The sequence below is a fragment of the Hyaena hyaena genome, unplaced genomic scaffold (assembly GCF_003009895.1).
Source record: "Hyaena hyaena isolate Hyena2069 unplaced genomic scaffold, ASM300989v1 scaffold_480, whole genome shotgun sequence".
Classification (NCBI taxonomy): Eukaryota; Metazoa; Chordata; class Mammalia; order Carnivora; family Hyaenidae; genus Hyaena; species Hyaena hyaena.
Genome location: NW_024081108.1, coordinates 1,393,816 through 1,419,943, shown reverse-complemented (window position 1 = coordinate 1,419,943; position 26,128 = coordinate 1,393,816). Strand labels below are relative to the sequence as shown.

At 37.6% G+C, this 26,128-nt stretch overlaps 1 protein-coding gene across 1 annotated transcript; it reads left to right on the top strand.

The window, feature by feature from the left end:
* Positions 1 to 436: 436 nt before the first annotated feature.
* LOC120246626 (alcohol dehydrogenase 6-like) lies at positions 437 to 13,365 on the top strand. Its single transcript, XM_039254250.1, is given in 9 exon segments — positions 437 to 463; positions 3,641 to 3,742; positions 6,095 to 6,233; positions 8,990 to 9,077; positions 9,221 to 9,440; positions 9,622 to 9,882; positions 10,978 to 11,113; positions 11,929 to 12,067; positions 13,341 to 13,365. Coding segments are annotated over 9 exon segments (1,131 nt in total). The 5' UTR covers positions 437 to 442.
* The last annotated feature ends 12,763 nt before the right edge of the window (positions 13,366 to 26,128 follow it).

Sequence of the window (26,128 nt, the reverse complement as noted above, 5' to 3'; positions counted from 1 at the left end):
CCCAGAGACCTGTGCTATACTTTCATTGTCTGGATCTAGCAGTACCTTTCACGTAATTGACACTCCAGAAATTCTTATTGTTAACTAATTAGTAGTTGATCTTTTTCTTAGTTTCTATCACTTGATTCACTTTTTTAAATAATCCCTATATTGTCTTTGGATGCACTGCTACCCTTCAAGCTCTCCCCATTTGGCATCCTTGTTTTCGATGCCCTTCCTCCCTAATCATTCTCCCACACTCCTTTCTGTCCTTCACCTTCCCATATTTGCCAACCACTTCGCCTGTGTGGTTTGTCCTATGCTGACGAGTAATTATGTAATTATGTTTAATAACTTTCGGTATGAAAAAACTTTAACTACTCTGTCTAGTTTGCCCAGGAGCAAAGTCGAAGAAGTGTAGTTCTCTGGGCAAGACGTGCAGGGTGCCAAGGAAAGAAAATTCATGATGGACACTTTGGGCAAAGTAAGTGCTATCTTTAAAATAGATCCATAGCATTTTCATTAGTTATCTAAAAAGTATACACTGAAATAAAATTAAGAAATAATTTTCTCCAATCAGATTAGCAAAGATTCTTTTTAATGTTTATTGATTTTTGAGACAGAGAGAGAGACAGAGTGTGAACAATGGAGGGGCAGAGAGAGAGGGAGACACAGAATCTGAAATAGGCTCCAGGCTCTGAGCTGTCAGCACAGAACCAGATGTGGGGCTCGAACCCACAAACCGCAAGATCATGACCTGAGCCGAAGTCGGACATTAAACGACTGAGCCACCCAGACGCCCCAAAGATTTTTAATGATAATACTGTATGTCTCCCCACCTGTGGAAACTCAAGCACCACTGATGGGAGAATAACTTTTTAGAAACCTCTTTGGTGATAGTTTGACAACATCGTATCAAATATATGCCTATCATTTGATCCAGAAATGTATTCCAAGGAAATAATTACATTGTTTTTATAAATAAGTTAACTGTGGCATTGTTCTTAAGAGTCTAACACTGGAAACAAGATATGTTGAACACTAGGGAGCTGATTACATAAATTCTGATATAGTCAACAAAGTCCTAAGTGGTTATTTTAAATTACCTGGAAAATACTTATAAAGCAAAGTGCAAGAACAGACTGTAAAACAGTTTTCTTAATATGATTCTACAAACACATAGAATATCAGTTGGAAACACAAATAGTAATAGCTGGGTGCCAGACTTGCCGTCTTCTGCCCCCCTTTACCCTTGTCTGAGTTTTCCAAGATTTTTGCCTTGCATGTGTACCATTCTGAAGTTAGAAAAGCTTTTTTCAGAAAGTATAAATTTTTACTTGAGTTTGGTAGGTGAAAGCAGAATTATCTCCTCCTGAGAAAGAAGTAGTGTTTTTCTTTTTAAAATTGTTTTTAATGTTTTATTTATTTCCTTTTTTTAATGTTTTATTTATTTTTGAGAGAGAGAGACAGCATGAGCAGGGGAGGGCCAGAGAGAAAGGGAGATACAGAATCTGAAGACAGGCTCCAGGCTCTGAGCTGGATGTCAGCACAGAGCCTGACGCGGGGCTGGAACCCACGAACTGTGAGATCATGATCTGAGCCGAAGTCAGACTCTTAACCAACTGAGCCACTCAGGCGCCCCATGTTTTATTTATTTCTGAGAGAGAATGAGAGAGACAGCATGAGCAGGGGAAGGTCATAGAGAGAGGGAGATGCTTAACCGACTGAGCCACCCAGGCACTCCAGAAGTAGAGTTTTTCTATATAATTTTATTTGAACTTCTCTTGTGGCATCTGTCCCTTTTCTTTGTATTATAAAACATACATCATCTCCTCTATCTAAATTTCTTGGAGACATAAGAGATTCAGTCAGCTCAGTATATCTTACAATTACTAGTGCAGAAAACTTGCAAATGGAGCATACATAAAATTATAAAGGGTACTAGTGCCAGCAGATGTTAAGATATGTCAAAAAGTTAAAGTATTCAATCATTGCGGTGCTGCTGCAAGAACTGCCAGGATGATAAATGGAACAAGAGAAATAGCTTCCAAAGAGAAACCTGTACATGTAAGAACTTCTATATATATAGTAAAGGGGCTATTTAAGCAGAAATGAAAGAAACGATCAAGAGTTCATGCTAGGACAATTCACTTAGATTCTATAACAGCACATCACACACAAAAAAAATGATTTTAAGTTGGATTTAAGAGTTAAATATTTAAAAGTCAAACTACAAAAATCTAGAAAGAAGAGAAGAAATATTTATTTGGTCTCTATGCATACAGAATTTCCAAAGCGTAAAAATGGAATAAATAACAAAGGAAAAGAAACTTCTAACCAAAATTTAAAAATGTGTGTGTGTGCACACATGCATGTAACTTCACAAAAGTTAATGTTCAAATATCAACCTTGACAATCATGTACAGCAAAAAGACAGATAGTAACTTATTTCTTTAATGTTAAAGAGGTCAAATAATTAATAAGAAAACACCAAGATACTAGGAGATACATACATTAACTCTATGACCAAACACTCCACAAAACAGGAAAATACATATGATTAATACAAACACAGAAAATACTCAATTTTATTAGCATTCAAAAAATACTAGTGAAAAGAAATAGCTAGCTTTTTTGTGCCTATTAGATATTTTGGTTTTAAAGACTAAGGTCAATGCTAATGAGGGTGGGATAAATGATGATATAGATATTTATACTTCTAGGAATTGTGCCAAATTATTCAACATTTCCACTAGGAGATATGGAAATCAATTTAGCCTTAACAATGCCTCTGTCTATTCCAAAGTAATTTTTACTTAAGGAAACCAGACAAGTCAAAGTTATGAGCAAAGCTGTTTATCACATTAGACCTTAGAACAGTCAAAACAATGGAAATTATTACGTGTAGGTGGTTACTAAGCAAACTGGAACATTCAAATGATGAAATATAAAGCAGTCATTTATATATTTATTTTTAATGTTTATTTTTTTTATTCTGAGAGAGAGAACAAATGAGCAGGGGAGGTACAGAGAAAGGGACAGAGAGAGAATCCCAAGCAGGCTCTGCCCTGTCAGGCCAGAACCCCATGCAGGGCTTGAACCTATGAACCGTGAGATCAAGACCTGGGTTGAAATCACAAGTCAGACACTTAACCAACCGAGCCACCCAGGTGCCCCAAAAGTAGCCATTTAAAAATTCTGATTACAGGGGCACCTGAGTGGCTCAGTTAGAAGAATACATGACTTTTGATCTTGGGATCATGGCTTTCAGTCTCCCATTGGGTGCAGTGATTACTAAAAAAATAATAAAAAACTTTAAAAATAGTTAAAATTCTGATGACAAAGCATTTGAAGTGATGAGAAAATGCTTACTTACAAGTAAATGGCAAATGGTCGATACATGGTAGCTGTTAACTAGCAAAAAAGCAGAATACAAAATTGTAGACATGATCTCTACTGTATCAAGGTTGTTTTTGGAGACTAGAAGAAAGTATGCTAAAACTTCAATAAGTTGCATCTAAAATTGCAGTGATCTTTCTTCTGTTTCTTTATGATTTTTGTATTGTTACTAATTATAACAAATAAGTGTCATTTGTATGATCAGAATCAAAGTTAAATTTTTTCATGAAATGATTTCATTGTATTGTCCTTGTGTCAACAGACAATTACATGCCGGGCAGCCATTGCCTGGAAAGCAGGTTCTACTCTTACAATTGAGGAGGTACAAGTTGAGCCACCAAAGGCTCAGGAAGTTCGTATCAAGGTAAATTTAAGTCTCTTAACTTTTACCTTTGAAGGTAAATATAAGGAAATCCTGTTTCGTTTCACATACATCATCTATATATAATTTTATATGTATGTATATATTATAAAACATAAAATTTGCATTTGGGGGTCTGTCCACTTTTCTTAGTAAAAAGCATTTTTAAAACTAAGATAAATGAGTAGAGGTAATGAATGTTTAAGATATTCTTAATACTTGTAAAATACTGGTAATTCTCTCATCCACCGTAATTATTTTTTAAGTATTGAAATTTTTACTTAAATTATATAATATCATAGACCTATATACTTCCCAATATAATGTATGAAGTGTTTTAAGTAGTAACTTCTTTTCATTTTTGAGGGAAAGGGGACAAGAAAAGCATTTCCCCCTACTTTTATGATACAAAGTTGATATCAACAAATGACTATGCAGTGACTAACAGACTAATGTTCCATCTCTATTGTTTTAAGCCCACACATTAAAACAACCTCAGAAAATGTCTGAAAAAGTTCAGTGAATGGTAAATTTCAATTTCTAGGAATGAGCAGCTAGGACTCCATGATAGTCTTCAAAGTGACTTGAAAGAGTTAACAATTATCGAACAGAGCTGAGACCAGGGATGGGAATCAATGACCTGTCAACGGCTTCTTGCCACTCTCAAATCAAACTTTCAATCAATACATCCCAAATTTTACAAAATCATTAAATACCCAAGATTAGGAGTATTATTGCTCCTAATTAAACATTAATATTCATATCTTCTCATTGAGACCAGGAAATTGAACACTTGATTTAGTAATAAGACAAATACTGGAAGCCAGATGCCTCTAGTCCATTCTTTAATCAAAGTAGAAGGTGTAGGAGGATGGCTACAGGAGAAACAGAAAAGGAATGAAGGGAATTGAAAGAAAGATGCCAGAAGGAAAAGGTGATGGAGGGAAGTATGAAAAGACAGATGAGCAGTGAAAGACAAAAAAGGAGAATATGGGAACAAACACTAAGGTATCAATCCATGTCTAGTGTTACACTCAAGATTTTATTTTACAATTGAGATATGGTAAAGAACAAAATGAAAATTGATAAGAATGTACACAAAGAAAGAAGTTTGGTAACTGACTGCTACTCAGAAGCTATATTTTTCTATTTATCATCCATCCAAAGAGCATTTAATCAGTGCTTATTGTGTACTGGGTCACCATCTGCTGAAATGTTAACTAGTTAATTAGTTGATAGTCTCCTTGGCTACAAAGGCTACACCTTAAATAATAATCCACAATAGCCCACCATGGTAGAAGTTGCACCAGCAAGAACCTCAGCAACATCACACTGAACCCTGAACAAAATCAAGGTTAAGGACTGGGTCTGTTCATAAGAACAGTCAATTCCACTTCCAGCTTATGCCATGAGAAACATCCCAAAAATAACTGCATACTCTTATTTGATATGTAGAACCAAAGTAATAAGGAGATTCCAGCCTGCTGCCTACCTAAAACAACACTTCTGGCCTTTGGCAGTATCTTGAAGCTGTTTTAGCACTGTGGGAACCAAAAACCACAGCATATTTCTCATGAGCACATCCTCTTCACCATTTGCCAGGCTCATATACCATAGTTGTTCCCAGTGTTCCAGCTATAAATGTTGCCACTCTCACTCCACATACTGGAGAATTAGTTAATATGCTCGGGCATAAGCTTTTCTGGTTGTTTCCAGGCACAGCAGTAACTTAGGGGTTGTAGTACCCGAAATGTTTCATTTTCATGACCAATGTCATTGGGTCGGGTCTACTGACAGATAAGAAAACTCAGGCCATTAACTAAGAAGTTTTAAAATTTCACAATGTCAATTAAATTTTACAATGGTTAATTTTAACTTAAATTCATTTTTACATTATTACTTTAAAGAACGTTCTCAATGTATAAATTTGAAATGTTAAAAACAGATTTTCCCAGAGCACTGGAAAAACATTCCACAGTACGGGCCTAAAATTCTTTGTTTCTCAATCGAGGTGTTATTGATAATGTGGCAAATCATTGTATAGGATTGTCCCTCATGTTTCAAAACTATCTGATGACATTAATATACAAAGTAGATTTCAAAAAACCTAAGTTTATTTCCAGGTCCAAACACGTGACTTTGGACAAATCATTCTGAGTCTGAGAATCTCCCTTTTCTCATCTCTAAATTGGGAATGATAAGACCTGCCCTGTATTCCTCTGAGCATTGCTATAGGGATCAAATGACATAGTTCATGTAAAAAAATTTTTCTTAATAATCAGTCTCAGATAAAAAAAAAAAAGAAAATGGAAAATTCCAAACCAATTGATTCTTGGTCACTTCATTCCTATGTAGGTGATATCTACAGGGATCTGTGGTACTGATGATCATGCACTAAAAGGATTACTCTCAGCAAACTTCCCTTTAATCCCAGGCCATGAAGGAGCTGGGATTGTGGAGAGTATTGGCGAAGGAGTGAGCTCAGTAAAACCAGGTAGGAAGTGGGGCCATGAAACCCTTCCCACAAACAGCCTTCTGAAGAGCTCCCCTGCACCGAGGAGGAGCTTAAAATGCATTAATACGATTACAGGAGAAAAAAACTGGTTTACCTCTAGACTCTTCTAACTAATCACACAGCATTATATTAAATATATACAGTGATTGCAAGAGTCACATGGTTTCCCTGCTGTTTTCTCTAGCAAGCCAGAGGGGCAGTAGCTGAGCCAAGTATATAACCATAACTAAATGAGGGTTGAGATAGGACCAGGGTACTTCTAAGTAGATCGAAAACTATTGAGACTGCTTCTTACATATTGTATCACCCACAAGTTTACCACAGTGCTCGCCCCAGGGTTAGAATGCATTAAAATGTTTGACAGATGAACGTTCTAATCAATTGGAATATCGAACTTGAATTTTCATTGACAGGATGATAATGATATTTCAAAGAATCAAAGAGAGCAAATATGTGTTCTTCCCCAGGCTACCAAAAAAGATCTGGACATAGCTATTCTTAGCATGTCTGGAATGATTAGAGTGAATAAGAGCAATCACACAGATTAAGATACTACAGAGCCTCACAGCTTGGAACCAGGCACACAAAGAGACTTAAGAAAGTTCATGCTCAGGACATTCGTGAAGCTCTTACCACGGAATTCGTTTAGCAAACAATTATGGGGTACCTACAAAGCATCTGACACTAGGCACAGCAAGGCAACAAAAGTAAAAATGCATGCTCTATCCCCAAGCACATAATGCAAACAGGAGAGATATATGCTCTAAATCCTCTTTAGCTTAAAAAAAAAAATTCCAGTGAAATTTTATGGAAAACAATGAGCTTTTGGAGGAGAAAGGACAAGAGAGCAAAAGTTCTCCTGAATTGAAGATCCAGTACCTTTGAAATGTTTAAGGACCAATGAAATTAAGATGTGCCTTATCTAAACTTACAAGAGATTTTTAATGCCACCTAAGCTCTGCAAGAGACCAAAAGAGAGCTGTTTCTTGTTATAAAAAGTTGTAAGGACTATTAGGAACAGTGTTGTAGACTTCTGACCAGGCCCTTGTAAGTCTGTGATGAGTGTGTTAATTAGTTTTCTTCCCAGACCCTATCCAGACTGTCACCCTAGGGCCCAGAAGGACTCGCTAATAACTGGATCCAAGCATAATCAATATCCTCTCCAGAACTCTGCAACCTTTAAAACTACCCTCTGTAGTAAATCTCCAGACGCAGTTTCTCTGTGCACAGGAGCGTAATTCCTTTTATTCTCTGGAATCAGCAAGTCTTAGAACCTTAAAGAAACATGTCAGGGGTGCCTGGGTGGGTCAGTGGATTGAGCGTCTGATGGCTCAGGTCATGATCTCACAGTGTGTGGGTTCAGGCCCCGCTTCAGGAACTCTGCTGTCAGTATGGTGCCCGCTTGGGGTCCTCTGTCCTGGTCTCTCTCTGTTCCTTCCCCACTTGTGTTCTGTCTCTCTCAAAAATATTTTAAAAATTTAAAAAATTTAAAAAAGAAAAGAAAAGAAAAGATGTCAGAAAAGAAAACATGCCTGCTATGGGTAGGAGTACCATCTTGGGGCAAGGAGTCTAATGAAAAGTGCTCTATTTTTATCTAGCCGGGGCACATTAGGCAGCTGACTACACTGTGGGACTTAAATCCTTCAAATAGAAAACAAAAGGGTTAAACTAGATAATATCCATAAGGTTCAGTCTTATTCTATTTCCAGAGCAGGGGAAAACAGACCCACAACTACCCACCCTGTAAGAAGTATCCTCAAATGTCCATTATTTGCCTAAAAGAATAATGGAATTTTTAAAACCAGGTTTTATGGTTTCTCCTTCAAAATAGCAATAGACAACAAAGGAAACAACAGTTGGTGAGGATGCAGAGAAAGGGGAACCCTCTTGCACCCTTGGTGGGAATGCAAACTAGTACAGTCACTCTGGAAAACAGAATGGAGGTTCCTCAAAAAGTTAAGAATAGAACTACCCCATGATCCCACAATTGTGGACTACTAGGTATTTACCCAAGGAATACAAAAATACTAGTTCAAATAGATAGATACACTCCAATGTCTATCGCAACATTATCTACAATAGCCAAATTATGGAAACAGCCCAACTATCCTTCAACTGATGAGTGGATAAAGATGTGGGGTGTGTGTGTGTGTGTGTGTGTGTGTGTGTGTGTGTGTGTATACACATATTGCTCAGCCATAAAAAAGAATGAAATCTTGCCATTTGTAACAACATGGATGGAGCTAGAGAGTATTATGCTAAGCGAAATAAATCAGTCAGAGAAAGACAAATACCATATGATTTCACTCATATGTGGAATTTAAGAATAAAACCAAGAAGCAAAAGAAAAGAAAAAAACAGAGAGGGAAGCACATCAAGAAACAGACTCTTAACTATAGAGACAAACTGACGACTACCAGAGGGGAGGTGGACAGGGGGATGGAGGAAATAGGTGAAGGAGATAAAACAGAGCACTTGTGATGAGTGCTGGGTGTTGTATGGAAGTGCTGAATCACTACACTGTACACCTGAAACTAATATTATGCCATATGTTAACTGGAATTGAAATAAAACCTAAAAAAGAGAACAGCAATGGGCAATGTTATGCTGGCTACCATAATCTGTTCACAGCAAGTTTTCAAGCCATCCAATGAAATTTTTATAAACATACTTTTGTATTTCTGATCCAATAAAATTTTAAACTAATGCTCATATTATTATTTCTCTCTGTATAGGAGATAAAGTCCTCATACTCATTATACCACAGTGTAGAGAATGCAATGCCTGTTTGCATCCCAAGGGAAACTTCTGTGAGAAGCAAGAGTTAGTAATTTTCCCCTTACTCTATTATTAAATTGCTGATATTGTATAAGCACTGACCTGTAACTAAATGTGTTCACTTCTGTCTTTATAATTCCATGTGTCTGTGTGCTGCCCATACCTGTGTCTATGTCACCGCGGAACAGTGTTCTACCTTCTTCTGGATTAATGCTGGACGGGACTAGCAGATTTACCTGCAAAGGAGAAAAGATTTATCACTCTTTCCGTGCAAGCACATTCACTGAATATACTGTTGTACCTGAGATTGCAGTGGCAAAAATTGATGCAGCTGCTCCTATGGATAAAGTTAGTATCATAAGCTGCGAGGTGCCTACAGGTTATGGGGCTGCTGTAAACTCAGCCAAGGTGAGGAAGTTATCTGTCTGTTAGCATGCATCATAGTGATTTGCCTGGAAAACATAAAAATGTTCAATAGTTGTATACAGTTCCAAAGTTGATTTCAATTATTGTTTTTGCTTTTTGCTTTCTTAATAACATATGTGTCCAGGTTTGATTTCTAATACAAACATGGCTTGTGAATTTGTAGGTCACTTGCGGTTCCACCTGTGTGGTCTTTGGACTTGGTGGAGTCGGTTCGGCCATAGTCATGGGCTGTAAAGCATCTGGTGCTTCTAGGATCATTGGGGTTGACATCAATGAGGAGAAGTTTCCCCGGGCAAGAGCATTAGGGGTCACTGATTGTCTCAACCCTCGAAACCTTAAGAAACCTGTCCAGGAGGTGGTCATGGAAATGACAGGAGCTGGTGCTGACTTTGCTTTTGAAGCCATTGGTAACACTGATATGATGGTATGTGGGCTTAGGGCACAGTGCATAGATGCTTAATGGGGGTAGGGGAGGGGGTAAGAAATACATGCCAAATATCCTCACATAGATAAGTATAAACTCTCCTGAACATACATTTTGGACCTGTGGACCCCAAATGTAAAAACAGAATGTAAATTCACTCTAAAACATCTATTTTAAAAATAAAAGCAATATATACTTAAAGATATGTCATTACAGTACACAAAATTTAAACATTCAAAAGGCCATAATACCAGGAGTCCCTTTTCTTTATTCCTAGATCTTCAGATATACTTTTATATTTAAGTTATAAGTTAAACATTATTTAACTCATGAGATAATTATGTGTCCTATATCAGAAGTCCTAGGGAAAAAGGGTGAATAAAATAGGCACCACACTCTAAGATCTTACAGTTTAGAGGAGAGAATATAGACATTTAATATGTTTCAATGTGTACCTAACATACTTGGTTGACAAATAAAGGAAGTAAAGGTAGAATATAGGTAACAATAAAGAGAAAATAAGGCAAAATGGAGAAAAGGTGGAAAACAGGGTGATGAGCCAGAAAAGGAAGTAAAATAAATAGATATGAAAAAGTACACTGTACATCCCTACAAAACTGAATTAAAAATAAATAAAGCTTCAGACACCCATATGTATATATTTGTTTTGTTTTAATAGAAATGAGTTAGACAGAGAACCATGGCAAGTGAGAAGGTCTGGCAAAGGTAGTGAGTAATAAATATATGGTCCTTACTATGTATCAGATAGTGTTCTAAATATTTTAAGAATGGTAAATCACTTAATCTTCATAACAATTCTATGAAGTAGGTAGTATTATCCTTCCTTTTACAAATAAAGAAACTGAGGCATAGGGAAGTTAGGTAACTTTCCTAAGGTCACACAGCTAGTACAGTCTTTCCCACTAAACTCTACTGGTTCTGTAATGAGATCCCATCACTAGCAGTGTTGAAGCTGAGGTTGAGATAGCATTTGGCCAGGAAGAAGTTCAAGATCTAGGAATACAATCCCTCTATCTCTGGTGGTAGTTGTTACTTGTGTGGGAAGGTGCTTATGGTCATTATTATTGTTATCAGATTGCTGCTTGGGATTCTTGCCGCCGGAGCAATGGTGTCTGCCTGATCGTTGGGGTGGCTCCACTCAATTCACAGCTTTCCCTGAAAGCACCAGAAATTGTCACTGGACGGACACTGAAGGGTGTGTGTTGAGGAGGTAGGTCAACAAATAGAAGAGACTAGTTGATTGCTCTCATGAAATCCCTTTTGACTCTGTAGAAACATAAAATTCAAAATTCCTCCCCTTGAGGAAACAGAGCTATAATGGTAGAAGTCTCCAAAGATTTCTCCTCCAATTAGTTGGAAAATTTTGCAAACCAATTTCAGTTAATTTAACTAAATAGGTTTTTTAAGTTCAAATACAAATTTTATCTCCTGCAAGATAATTTTTGGGTTTTGCCAGTGTTTCAAATAATTCAGTCAACTTCAGTTCCAAATGCTGGTGAGTTCAAAGTTTACTCTGCTATTTTAGCAGCAAAACTTTTGGATAATTAAATCCACTAACCTGGAATTTTGGCACCAGCTTTTATCTTCTCACAGGAGCCCTTATTTCTGAGCAATATTGACCAACAGCTTCAGTCAACTAACATTCCCATCTGCACCTATCCCTCTGATAGTGAGTTCCCAATGCCATCTCCATGTGTGTGAATAGACAAAGGAGGAAATTTTGGGTAAAAGTAAGCTCAGGAGGTGGGCTAGAAACTGCCAGTTTAAAAGGACCATTTTTCAACCCAGTAACATGTGAATACTGACCCAATTTTTCACCAAAGGAATTCTAGGTAACAGATATGTCTGTAGCAGCCACACTTAGCAACAGCAGTCAATAGCTTCTGATGTATGAATGATTTATCTTTCATGTTTAGTGTCAGATTTTCAGAAGAAAATCTCCATTACATATTTACACTGGCTTTCTTTTGGTTGGTTTGGCAATTGGCAAATCTTATCATAATAGCCTTTTTTTTTGTTTTGCAGATTATAAAACCAGAGACTGTCTTCCCCAACTAGTGATTGATTACCTGCAAAATAAAATTAATATAGATCCCTTAATAACCCATCAGTTGCCTTTTGATCAACTCCACAAAGCTTTCGAGTTGTACCATGCTGGAAAAACGTGAGTGCTTTACTTGATGGTCTCCCCTACCCTGAATTCACAGAGAAATGACTCTTCAAACATTTCCAAGTGGTTTTGTGAGAAAGATATGGCTACTTGGATATTCAATATCTTTCACATTCTCTACCCTATTTCCTACTATTACCAAGATAAGAAAAAGTTTTACCTATAGGCCCCTTTTTGGGAAAGTTCCACATCAACCTATTTTTTTAAATGTTCAAGAATTTCATATAATACTAAGAAGCACTCTAGATTACATTGGTCAACTATGTATTTTTTTCTGGTTAGAGAAATGATCTAGAATTAATGACATTACTGAAATCATACAATTTTGTTTGCAAGGAATCTTTTAGAGGCAGAGGTTTAGACTCCTCCTAGGGCACAAATCCTTCTGCATCATTTCTGACAAATGGTCACTCTGCTTCAGCTAACACACCTTCAGGGATGGAGTGTTCATTCAGTGTGTTCATTTATTCATTCAATGTTTATTTTGTGATGGTGTGATATTTGCCAGGACTGTCCTAAGTGCTAGAGACACAGTAGAGAGCAAGCAACAATAAGTAAATGAGGAATTACTCCTGTGATGAATGCTTTGATTTTCTCATTCTGATTCCAAGCACATCTCTATTTCATATTTTCCCCCCAATTCTACCTACATTCTCTGATTGGCAAATGAATTAAAAAAAATTTTAATCTAGATCTTTAAATTTTACTGTGTTCTACCACCTTCTTGGTTTTGACCTAGCATGTCAGCCAATCTGAATCAGGAATGAAGAATCAAGAAACCTCGACTGAAATTTTATGAACAGATTATGGAGAATGCAGAGAGGGAATCTAGCAGATAGTAGACACGCTATAAAAGGAAAGGAACCCCCCCCCAAAATTATTTTTTTCTTTCCTAAGAGGACACAGTGCTAGATTCTGGGCCTGACAAAACCCAATCAGAAGCTGTAGCAGGGGTTTTGGATTTCTTTGTGATCACACAGCCTGAGGAAACAGTGCTCAAAGCTGAGGCCTTTGGCCTCTGATGTTGATGTTGGATCCTGAAGTTGACCCTGCTTTCACCACATCCAAGTGGTGATATTAACAATGATCCCAATCAGGTGATCAGGTGATATTTCATATAGGTGAACTAGGATAAAGGTGGAATTGCAAGGGGGTACAGGGGAGAAGTTAGGCAATGCAATGTCACATGATACAGTGCATAATTGCTTTGCTGAAATCAGTTTCTTAAGCAATTCAATCATTTAATTATTGCATTTTTATGTTTCAGCATTCGCTGTGTTCTGCTGTTCTGAGATCTCAGATGATAAAAGGTGAAAGGACATCCTTGAGGATATCGTTCCTTTCCTGTATCACCTCTCTGATAGTTCCAGTACAGTGGAAAGAGGAGTACCAGAGATGGAAATGCAGTGTAATTGTGCAAAATGAAATATGTGCATCTTGAATGTAGCTGTAATAAAATAACTTCTCAGAGAACAGATGTTATATAATTCATTCTGTGACTTTCAAAAGAGAAATGATGGGATTTACTGATGACAGTGTTGATATGTCTATCAACCCAACTGATCTCTGTCACCAGTCCATGAAAGGTGTCACTGAGTTATCCCTTGTTGCCATCCTCAGAGTATCTCCATAATATACAGATTTCTCTGTGGTTTGCATGATTTTGCTTCTTCCTCAACATGCTGGGATATCATAAATCTTTGGAAGGCTATCTCAGGATACAGTAAGCCATTTTCTGTGGTCTTTAGACTATCCTATCCCTCTACCCATGAAATGTTGAGCCACAGTTCACTGCTTTCAAACACAAAAGCACATCTGGGAAATCTTGCCAATTCCACCCCTAGATAGTGGGTATAGGACCCTCTCAGAAGAATTCTTCCATATCTACAACCTCCAAACTTCCGCTTCAAGTCTTTGAGCCAGTATAATCATTTCTTCATTGGGGTTGAGAGATTAGGAGTAGAAGGAAAAACTCGAGCTCCTCTTCTCCTGCTTTTTTTCTTACATTTTTCATCGGTCTGTGAGCCATTTCCATTCTCCTTAATCCTTCAGCTTTTGAAACACAAAAGCTGAGAGGAAAATTCCCTTTACAATTGTTTTAATTCAGTGTCCTTTCCTGATATTTGAGCCCAGCATGGCCAGTTGATATAATGGGGAAAGGTCCAAGAATTACAAAAAAAACCCTGAAAAATATTTTTCAAAGGTGATTATGTTAAATATGATCCTGACAGTCTAGTTCTGTCACCCTTATCATGAGCTCTTCCCTCTTTGAGTATCCACTCCCAAACTGTAATGGGGAAAATAAGAGCAATGTTGTTGGATGATTTTTAAAACTGGAGATCATGTGTTTAACATACAAATAAAATGGAAAATGTCTAAAAAGTTTAAAGAATAAATATATAGAGGAAGATGATAAGGCAAAGAGTACTTAAAACTAAAAATTATAGATAAAAATTAATTGTAGGATTAAAACATCTTAAGAAATAAAAATAAGACTAGGATAAATTGAATTTTAAAAGAATACAATGGTAACTATTACAAAAAGCTATCAGAGTGACCTAAAATATGAGAAAGAAAACAGAACAGCAATGGAATATATTCTTAATAAGTCATAAGTAGAAAAATAAAAAGAGGTAGCATTATTGCATCTTTAGCAGAAAATTGGGGTTGGAATACCTAGCTATCAAGTACAGTTTCTCAAGCTAGAGCACCTCTGCACTTCTAAAGAAGCTTGGGAAGTAAGAAACAGGAAACACACACTAGGGCCAAGAGCATGACATACTTGGATGGAAAGTTTTTTCTTGGCCTTCACTGAGAGCCTTATGTTTGTAGACATGCTTAGAAAGATGTCAAGCTGACTGTATTGCCCCCAAATTTTCCAGACCATGTGTGGACTTCAGTCTAAGAAGGATGTAGTATCAACAAATACTCACAAGCTTTGCTAAGGACCACTGGCCAGATTTGGGGTGCAGAGGTATGAGAGGGATGAAGATAGATTCCTCACACTTACTGAACTCAATATTAAATTTCAGACAAATTTATATTTTAAGTGCAAAAATTTAATTAATAGAGAAAAATGATTTAAGAACATAGACTCTATGATTATATTACCTAGATGTTAGTCTGGTCTGACTACAGACCCCACACCCCAAATGAATGTCACTCAGGGAACAATGCAGGGAGAGCGTCCTACAGTTTGGTGCTATCACAGTTCTGGCAGATAATGAGTATGACCCTACACAAGCTCAAGGTGACCCAGAATGGCCCAATTAACAAAACAGAAATCAAATCCTGCCACAACAGGCAAAGAGAGCCATCATGGACTGAAGGCAAACGCAACTCAGCCACAGTAGTAGGGTGCACACAACACAAATAGGAGATAGCCCTGAAGTGCTAGGTTCTGGTGAACAGGGGACAATGCATTTCAGGACACTACAGAACTTCTACATAAAGTCACTATGTTCAAAAGGAAGGGATGTATCTGTCTTTGCTAACATAGAGAAACAAACACAGAGAATTAAACAAAATAAGGAGACAGAGTAATATGTCCCAAAGAAAATTATAGGACAAAATCATAGCAGGAGATCTAAACAAAATGGAGATAATAAGCCTGATAGAGAATTTAAAGTATTGGTTATAAAGATACTCATTGTACTTGGGAAAAGTAAAGGACCTCAGTAAGACTCTCAGCAAAGAGAAAATATAAAAAAGAACCAATCAGAGATGAAGAACTCAATAACTAAAGTTAAAAATATACTAGAGGGAATAAATGGTAAACTAGAGGAAGCAGAAGAATGGATCAGTGATCTGAAAGACAAGGTAATGGAAATCAAACAAGCGGAACAGGAGAAAGAGAAAAGAATAATAATAATAAAATGTGAAGAGATTAAGGGACCCCAACAACACTATCAAAGAGTAAAAAACAGGGACACCTCAGTGGCTCAGTCAGTTGAGCATCTGACTTCAGCTCAGGTCATGGTTTCACAGTTTGTGAGTTGAAGCCACACATTGGGCTCTGTGCCGACAGCTCAGAGCCTGGGGCCTGCTTCAGATTCTGTGTCTCCCTCTCTCTCTCTGTGTCCCTCCCCCACTTGTTTACCTCAAGAAGCAAGAAAAATCTCAAGTAAGCAACCTAGCCTTAAACGTAAAAGAGCTGGAAAAAGAACATAACTCAAAAGCAGCATACAAAAGGAAATAAAGATTAGAGCAGAAATACATGGATATAGAAATTTTAAAAAATAAGAATAGTTCAGTGAAACCAGGAGCTGGCTCTGAACCTCTACCAGATTCAAAAGAAAAGAAACCTCAAATAAAGTCAGAAATAAAAGAGAAGAAATAATGACTGACACCACAAAAATATAAAAGATTGTAACAGAATATTATGAAAAATTATATGCCAACAAACTGGACACCTAGAAGAAATGAATAAATTCCTACAAACCTAAAGCCTACCAAAAGTGAAACAGGAATATATAGAGAACTTGAACAGACCCATTACCAATGATGAAACTGAATCAGTGATCAAAAAACAGCCAACCAGTGTGCCTGGGTAGCTCAGTCAGTTAAGCATCCAACTTGATGTTGGCTCAGGTCATGATCTCATGGTTCGTGAGTTTGAGCCCCACATTAGGCTCTGCAGGGACAGTGTGGAGCCTGCTTGGGATTCTCGGTCTCCCTTTCTCTCTGCCCCTCTCCCGCCTCTCAAAAAAGAAAACAAACAAACAAAAAGAAGACCAACAAACAAAAGTCCAGGAACAAATGGCCTCATAGGTGAATTCTACCAAACATTTATTTATTTATGTCTTTATTTTTTATTTTCAGAGAGAGACAGAGTGTGAGTGGGGGAGGGGCAGAGAGGGAGAGAAACACAGAATCTGAAGCAGGCTCCAGGCTCTGAGCTGTCAGCACAGAGCCCAGCAGGGTCTCAAACCCATGAGCTGTGAGATCATGACCTGAGTCAAAGTCGGATGCTTAACTGACTGAGCCACCCAGGCACCCCAACCAAACTTTTAAAGAAGAATGAAAACCTATTATTCTCAAACTTTTCCACAAAACAGAATGGGAAGAAAATTCTTAATTCATTCTATGAAGCCAGCATTACCCTAATGTCAAAACCAGATAAAGACACCACAAGAAAAGAGAATTATAGGCGAATACTTCTGTACTCTACATCCCCTTCACCTATTTCACCCATCCTTCCCCACCCCCTCTAGCAACCATCAGTTTACCCTGTATATTTAAGTTTGTTTTTTGACTTGTCTCTTTTTGTTTCTTTGTTCATTTGTTTTGTTTTTTAAACTCCACATATGAGTGAAATCATATGGTATTTGTCTTTCTCTTGTCTCTTTCTCTAGCTCCACCACATCACTGCAAATACCAGTATTTTATTCTTTTTGATGGCCAAGTAATATTCCATTGCATACGCATACCATATCTTCTTTATCCATTCATCAGTCAAAGGACATTAGGGCTCCTTCCATAATTTGGCTATTGTTGATAATGCTGCTATAAACATTGGGCTGCTATAAACATGTCCCTTCAAATCATTAATATTTGTACCCTTTGGGTAAATACCTAGTAGTGTAATTGCTGGGTCATAGGGTAGTTCTATTTTTAACTTTTTGAGGAATCTCCATTCTGTTTTCCACAGTGGCTGCTGCACAAGTTTGCATTCCCAACACAACAACGTGTGCATGTTTCTTTTTCTCTACATCCTCACCAACAACTTGTTCTTTGTGTTGTTGATCTTGGCCATTCTGACGAGTATGAGATAATATCTCATTGTAGTTTTTTTTTTTTTTTTAGTTGTACTATGTGCATTTTATTTTTTTTTATTTTTTTTTTTTACAAATAGTTTATTGTCAAATTAGTTTCTACATAACACTCAGTGCTCATCCCCAAAGTGCCCTCCTTCATGCCCATCTCCCCCTCCCCCCCACATCCATCAGTCCTCAGTTTTTGTCAGCATTCAAGAGTCTCTCATGGTTTGCCTCTCTCCCTTTCCCCCACCATTTCATTGTAGTTTTGATCTGCATTTCATTGATGATGAGTGATGCTGACCATCTTTTTATGTGTCTGTTCGCTATCTGGATTTGGAGAAACTATTCAAAAAAAAAAAAAAAAAAAGGAAGGAAAACTTCTAACATCAATCTAGTGGGCCAGTATCATCTTAATACCAAAACCAGAAAAGACACCACAAGAGAGAGAGAACACTACAGGCTAATATGTCTCATGACTACAAATGCAAAAATCCTCAACAAAATATTAACAAACTGAATCCAATAATACATTTTAAAAAATCATATGCCACAATCAAGTAAGATTTATTCCCAGGACACAAAAGTGGTTTAACATTTGAAAAACAATCACCATGGTATGTCACATCAATGAGAGAAAGAAAAACCATATGATCATTTCAATAGATGCAGAAAAAGCATTTCACAAAGTATATCCGTTCAATACAAAAAACAAAAACAAAACAAAACAAAACAAAAACCTGACAAGCAGGTCCAGAGAGAATGTACCTCAACCTTATAAAGGCCTTATATGGAAAACCCGTAGCCAACATCATAGTCAATGGTGAAAAACAGAGATCTTTTTCCCTTAAGGTCAGGAACAAGACAAAGATGTCCACTCTCACTTTTATTCAACATAGTACTAGAAGTCATAGCCACAGAAATCAGGTAATTAAAAGAAATAAAAGGCTTCCAAAGTGGTAAGAAAGACATAAAACTCTCATTATTTGTAAATGACATGATATTATATATAGAAAACCCTAAAGACTTCACCAAAAAACTACTATAACTGATAAATGAATTCAGTAAAGTACACAAAATCAATGTACAGAAATCAGTTGCACTCTTATGCATTAAAAATGAAGCAGCAGAAAATGAAATTAAGAAAACAATCCCATTTACTATTACACCAGAATAATAAAATATCTAGGAATAAACTTCCCCAAAGAGGCAAAAGATCTGTACTCTGAAAACTATAAAATGCTGATGAAAGAAACTGAAGATGACACAAAGAAATAGACATCCCATGGTCATGGATTGGAAGAAAAAAATATTGTTAAAATGTTGATCTATACAGAGCAATCTACATGTTTAATGCAACTTCTATCAAAAATACCAATAGAATTTTTCACAGAATTAGAACAAACAATCCTAAAATCTGTATGGAACCACAAAAGACCCCAAATAGCCAAAGCAATCTGGAAAAAGAAAAGTAAAGCTAGAGGCAACACAATTCCATATTTCAAGTTATATTACAAAGCTGTAGTGATCTTGTTTAAATGTAGTAGAATCTGCAGGTATAATTATACCTTGAGCCCTAGAATTAATTAAGTCCACACAAGTTGGTCATGTGGTACACTTCAGCAGGTTTTCATTTAGAACCTATATTATAAGGGCACAAAAGCTTTGTTGTTTTTCTACTGCATAAAGTTTTTAGTAATTTTGGATTTCTAATTAGGTCAAATTGTAGATGTCTTTTTTTGGTAGTAACTGGCTATACTTTGAGGGAATTCTCCCTACTCTGTTTATATTTATAGGTTTATTCCTCCAGAGTCACAAATCTGTATTGTCAGTGTTAGGGGCCTCCCTCATTGCAATGGCTGCTCTGTAGAGTTTAAGGACCTCCTGATTTGAGCTGGGCTTGAATGAGTACACTATCTAAACCATGGGAACCCTGAGAAACAGGATCTTTGTTGATGACAGAGGCATAGGCGACAGCAAAAGCATAGCATTTTGTAGGGTGCTAGTGAGTAATCTGCTTTAGGAGTGTGGATCTCACATACCACATGGTGACTGTTCTTCCACCATACAAGCAACCGCCCAAAAGACCAGTCCACTGAACAGAGTATCAATCTTTGTCCTGTGTTCTCTATCCAACACCAGGCTGAGGCACACAATCATAGTCACAGAATCAGAGTCATTTCCCTGATCCTAGCATCAGCCATAGCTTATCCTGAAATTGAAACACACAATTCAATCTGAGATATAAATATTTATATATAGAGAGAGAGTTCTGGGCCAAGATGAACAATTCAGGGCCATGTTAAGGAGGGCTCCAATCTCAGATCGTCTCCCCAAATGCACGTTATTTAACCTTCTGACTTAGGACAGTTAAGTCTGTAGTGAAGGCTCCACAGGACTCAGCACATGCAACATTAGGCAATAGCTCAAACTATGAGCTTGTCATGGCTAGCAACATAGCTCAGAAAAGCATGTTAGCCAGAAAGAAGCAGCTCAGAGTTTGAGCTTACTACCCTGCAGAAGAGCAAATGAGCAAGCCAAAGCAAGAAAAGATCCCCAGTGGTGGTGGTCATTGCTGAGACACACTGCTTGCTGCATCAATTGTTGTCATCACACACCCTGTTGAAATGGGATGGACCTCTTACCCAAAATCCAATCAAATGTGAACCAATGATGTCATATATATACCAAGAGAGTATGAAAACATTTATTACTAACATAATGAGGCTTCCTAGAGAGAACATAAGCTCCATAAAGACAGACTGTTTTATCTGTTACTGAATCCACAGTTGCCTTTGTAAGGGCTCAATAAAAACAGGATAGATGCATAAATGAGAAAAACAACTGTAGTCTTTCATTCTCCTGCTGATCAAAATCAATTGCCCTTGACAGTACAGTGACTTCTTTTTATACCAGGAGGTCCCTAAACACAAGAAATCTAAGATGTCCTGGTAACAGCCATAGCTCATAGTTCATGACAACTCACTACTTTCTGTTGCCCCTGATTGGAGTCCAGAACTTCCAATACTTTAGGAACCCAGAACTGTAGAAACAGGAAGCATGAGCCCTCCAGTGGGTCATTAAAAGCATAATAAATAATTCTACCTCTAGGTTTCTCAACCAACGTAGACTTTGTGTTGGGATCATAGCACCATTTAGAGGTTTCTGATTTAATACATATACTATATCATGAATAATGACAACCAATTCCTGAGAAATGCTGCCTCCAAGCCGATGTTTCACCTATGCGTTCAGAAAGCCATTCCAGTAGTTTATGAGGCCAACTACTTCTAGACTGGGTAGTAGATGATACAAAAAATGGGTATTAATCTCATGGGTCTATGCTCCACCCTCATTGCTGATAAATGAGCCCCTGGTTAGAGACCATGTTGTGTGGAATTCCACACCTATGGATGAGACATTCCATAAACTCCTAGATAGTGGTTCTGGCTGTGGATCTGTAGGCTGGAAAGGTAAACCCATACTTGGAATTAGGCATCCATCTCTGGGATAATAAATTATTACCCATTCTAGGAATGGAAGAAACCAAATGTAGTTTACTCGTCACAAAATGGCTAGCTGGTCTCCTTGAAGAATCATGCTACTCTTGGGATTCAGAATTTATAAGGATGGTATCTAAGCAACTGTACTGTTGGTAAATGAGAGATTCTTTGCTAAAAGACTAGAACGACCTAGTGAAAAACAGAGGGAGACACTACTGAAAAAAGAACTTTGAGCCAATCACGAGAAGATTTGGGATTTGCTTTGTATTTAGTGGATGACCTAAAATGCCGAATCTCTTGGATTTTTCCTAATTGAGCTAATAATACTGTTGCAGACGAAATGACACAAAGGACAAGACACACACAAAAGACAGACACAGACACAACTCCGGCCGGAGGAACAATTCTACGCAAGCCCCTCTTGCGGTTTATTTTATCCCCGGTAACTGGATACAAACTGAAATCTACAAGATGCATTCCTTTACCAATTAAGAGCAAGTAGCCAAACACATTTCAAGGACAGGGGGGAGCAAAGGGAGGAAGCGACCACAACATGTTTACTAAGAGGCCTGCTCACAATTCCAGCCTCCTCCTTAATTCTAAGGAGGGCATGTTCCCTCGTTTGCGAGCGGACCATTAAACTTGGATATTGTGTGCAGGCCTCCTGGCAGAGCATCGTGTTTGCAGGCATGCTTTGCCCAGGCAGGGAGCCCCGTGTGCAGGCACATCCCCGCGTCCCTAACCACGCTTTCCTGTGGTCACTGTCGGGCTCCCACAAATACTTCCATCTTCACAGGACTCTCACGAAGACTTCTTTTAAGCTATTTAGTTGTATATTATGATTAAATTTATTCTTCTTAGCTTCGTCCAAAATATAAATGTGGATAATGACTGCCAAATTCATTATAGTTATTATCTCTGCAGGAAGAGAGGGGTGTAATCAGAGAGAAATTGTAGAGGATTTTAAATGTTTTTGGTACTGTTTTATTTCTTAATCTGGGTAATGGATATATGATAGTTCATTCACTGCATTATTCTTTATATATCTCCTTAGGGATATATTAAGTATTATATATTTTTAAAAAGCAAAAGGAGGAAATTGAATTCAACAGCACATAAAAAGAATTATCCCCCAAATTCAAGTGGGATTCATTCCTGGGTTACAGGGCTGGTTCAATATTCGCAAATCAATCAATGTGATACATCACATCAACAAAAGAAAAGATAAAAAACATATGATCCTGTCGATAGATGCAGAAAAAGCATTTGACAAAATACAGCATCGCTTCTTAATAAAGACCCTCAAGAAAGTCGGGATAGAAGGAACTTACTTAAACATCATAAAAGCCATCTATGATAAGCCCTCAGCTAACATCATCCTCAACAGAGAAAAACCGAGAGCTTTCCCCCTGAGATCAGGAACACGACAGGGATGTCCACTGTCACCCCTGTTGTTTAACATAGTGCTGGAAGTCCTAGCATCAGCCATCAGACAACAAAAGGAAATCAAAGGCATCAGAATTGGCAAAGAGGAAGTCAAACTTTCACTTTTCGCAGACGACATGATACTCTACATAGAAAACCTGACAGACTCCACCAGAAGCCTACTAGAACTGATCCAAGAATTCAGCTAAGTTGCAGGTTACAAAATCAACGTGCAGAAATCGGTTGCATTCTTATACACCAAAAATGAAGCAACAGAAAATCAAGAAACTGATCCAATTCACAACTGCATGAAAAAACCATAAAGTACCTAGGAATAAACTTAACCAAGGATATAAGAGATTTGTATGATGAAAACTATAGAAAACTTATGAAAGAAATTGAAGAAGACACAAAGAAATGGAAAAACATTCCATTCTCATGGATTGGAAGAATATAGTTAAAATGTCATTACTACCCAAAGCAATCTACACATTCAATACAATCCCAATCAAAATTGCACCAGCATACTTCTCAAAACTAGAACAAACTATTCTAAAATTTGTATGGAACCACAAAAGACCCCGAATAGCCAAAGTAATATGGAAGAAGAAAACCAAAACAGGAGGTATCACCATCCCACACTTTAGCCTCTACTACAAAGCTGTCATCATCAAGACAGTATGGTATTGGCACAAAAACAGACACATAGACCAATGGAATAGAATTGAGAACTCAGAATTGGACCCAAAAATATACAGCCAACTAATCTTTGACAAAGCAGGAAAGAGTATACAGTGGAAAAAAGACAGCCTCTTTAACAGATGGTGCTGGGAGAACTGGACAGCAACATACAGAAGAATGAAACTAGATCATTTTCTCACACCATACACAAAAATAAACTCAAAATGAATAAAGGACCTGAACGTGAGACAGGAAACCATCAAAACCCTAGGGGAGAAAGCAGGAAACAACCTCCTTGACCTCAACCACATCAATTTCTTACTTGACGCATCCCCAAAAGTAAAAGAATCAAGAGCAAAACTGAACTATTGGGACCTCATCAAGATTAAAAGCTTCTACACGGCAAAGGAAACAATCCATAAAACCAATAGACAACCAACGGAATGGGAAAAGATAGTTGCAAATGACATATCAGATAAAGGGCTAGTATCCAAAATCTATGAGGAACTCTCCAAACTCCACACCCGAAAAACAAACAACCAGTTTGAAGAAATGGGCAGAAGACATGAACAGACACTTCTCCAAAGAGGACATCCAGATGGCCAACAGACACATGAAACGATGCTCAGCATCCCTCCTCATCAGGGAAATACAAATCAAAACCACACTGAGATGCCACCTCACACTAGTCAGAGTGGCTAAAATGAGCAATTCAGAGGACTCTAGATGCTGGCGAGGATGTGGAGAAATGGGCACCCTCCTACACTGTTGGTGGGAATGTAAACGGGTGCAGCCCCTTTGGAAAACAGTGTGGAGATGTCTCAAAAAATTAACACTAGAACTCCCCTATGACCCAGAAATAGCACTGCTAGGAATTTACCCAAGGGATACAGGGGTGCTGATGCATAGGGACACATGTACCCCAATGTTCATAGCAGCACTCTCCACAATAGCCAAATCATGGAAAGAGCCTAAGTGTCCATCAACGGATGAATGGATCAAGATGTGGTTCATCTATACCATGGAATACTACATGGCAATGAGAAACAATGAAATCTGGCCATGTGTAGCAACATGGATGGACCTTGAGGGTGTTATGCTGAGCGAAATAAGTCAGGCAGAGAAGGACAAATATCATATGTTTGCACGTATAGGAGCATTAGGAGGAATTTAACGGAGGACCATGGGGGAGAAGAAGGGGAGAAATAGTAGGGGAGAGGGAGAGATGCAAACCATGAGAGACTCTTGAATGCTGAGAACAAACTGAGAACTGATGGGTTGGAGGGGGCTAGGGGGGAGATGGTCATGGAGGATGGCACTTTTGGGGATGAGCACTGGTGTTATATGGAAACCAACATGACAATAAACTATTTGTAAAAAACTAAAAATAAATAAATAAATAAGAAAAAAAAACATTAAAAAAATCCAAGAGCCTTAGAAACTTTGGTGCAGGAAAAAAAATTGCTAGAGCTAATACAGGAATTCAGTGAATTCGCAGGATATAAAATCAATGTACAGAAATCGATCACATTTCTGTTCACCAATAATGAAGCAACAGAAGGAGATATCAGGGAATTGATGCCACTTATAATTGCACCAAAAACCATAAAATACCTAGGAATAAACCTAACCAAAGAGGTAAAAGATCTGTACACTGAAAACTATAGAGAGCTTATGAAAGAAATTGAAAAAGACACAAAGAAATGGAAAAACATTCCATGCTCATGTATTGGAAGAACAAATATTTTTATTATTATTATTAGTTATTTTATTTTATTTTTTTTCTTTCAGGATGACAGTTTCTTTTTCTTTTCTTTTCTTTTTTTACAAATAGTTTATTGTCAAGTTGGTTTCCATATAACACCCAGTGCTTATCCTCACAAGTGCCCTTCTCCATGCCCATCTCCCCGCTTCCCCCCCACACCCATCAGTCCTCAGTTTTGGAAGAACAAATATTTTTAAAAAGTCAATACTACCTAAAGCAATCTACATATTCAATGTAATCCCAATCAAAATAACATGAACATTCTTCACAGAGCTAGGACAAACAATCCTAAAATTTGTATGGAGCCACAAAAGACCCCAAAAAGTCAAAGTAAAGTTGAAAAAGAAAAGCAAAGCTAGAGGCATCACAATCTCAGACTTTAACCTGTATTACAAAGCTGTAATCATCAAGACCGTATGATACTGGCAAAAAAACAGAAACTCAGATCAAAGGAATAGAATAGAGAACCCAGAAACTGACCCACAAGTATATGGCCAACTAAGCTTCAACAAAGCAGGAAAAACTATCCAATGGAAAAACGACAGCCTGTGTCACAAATGGTGCTGGGAGAACTGGACAGCAACATGCTAAAGAATGAAACTGGACCACTTTCATACACCTTACAAAAAAGAAACCCAAGATGGATGAAAGACCTAAATGTGAGACAGGAAACCATGAAAATCCTAGAGGAGAAAGAAGGCAGCAACTTCTTTGACCTTGGCCACAGCAACTTCTTACTTGACATGTCTTTGAAGGTAAGAGAAATAAAAGAAAAAATGAACTCCTGGTACCTCATCAATATAAAAATCTTCTGTATGGGAAAAGAAACAATCAACAACACTAAAAGGCAACCAACGGAATGGGAGAGATATTTGCAAATGACATATCGGATAAAGGATTAGTACCCCAAACCTGTAAAGAACTT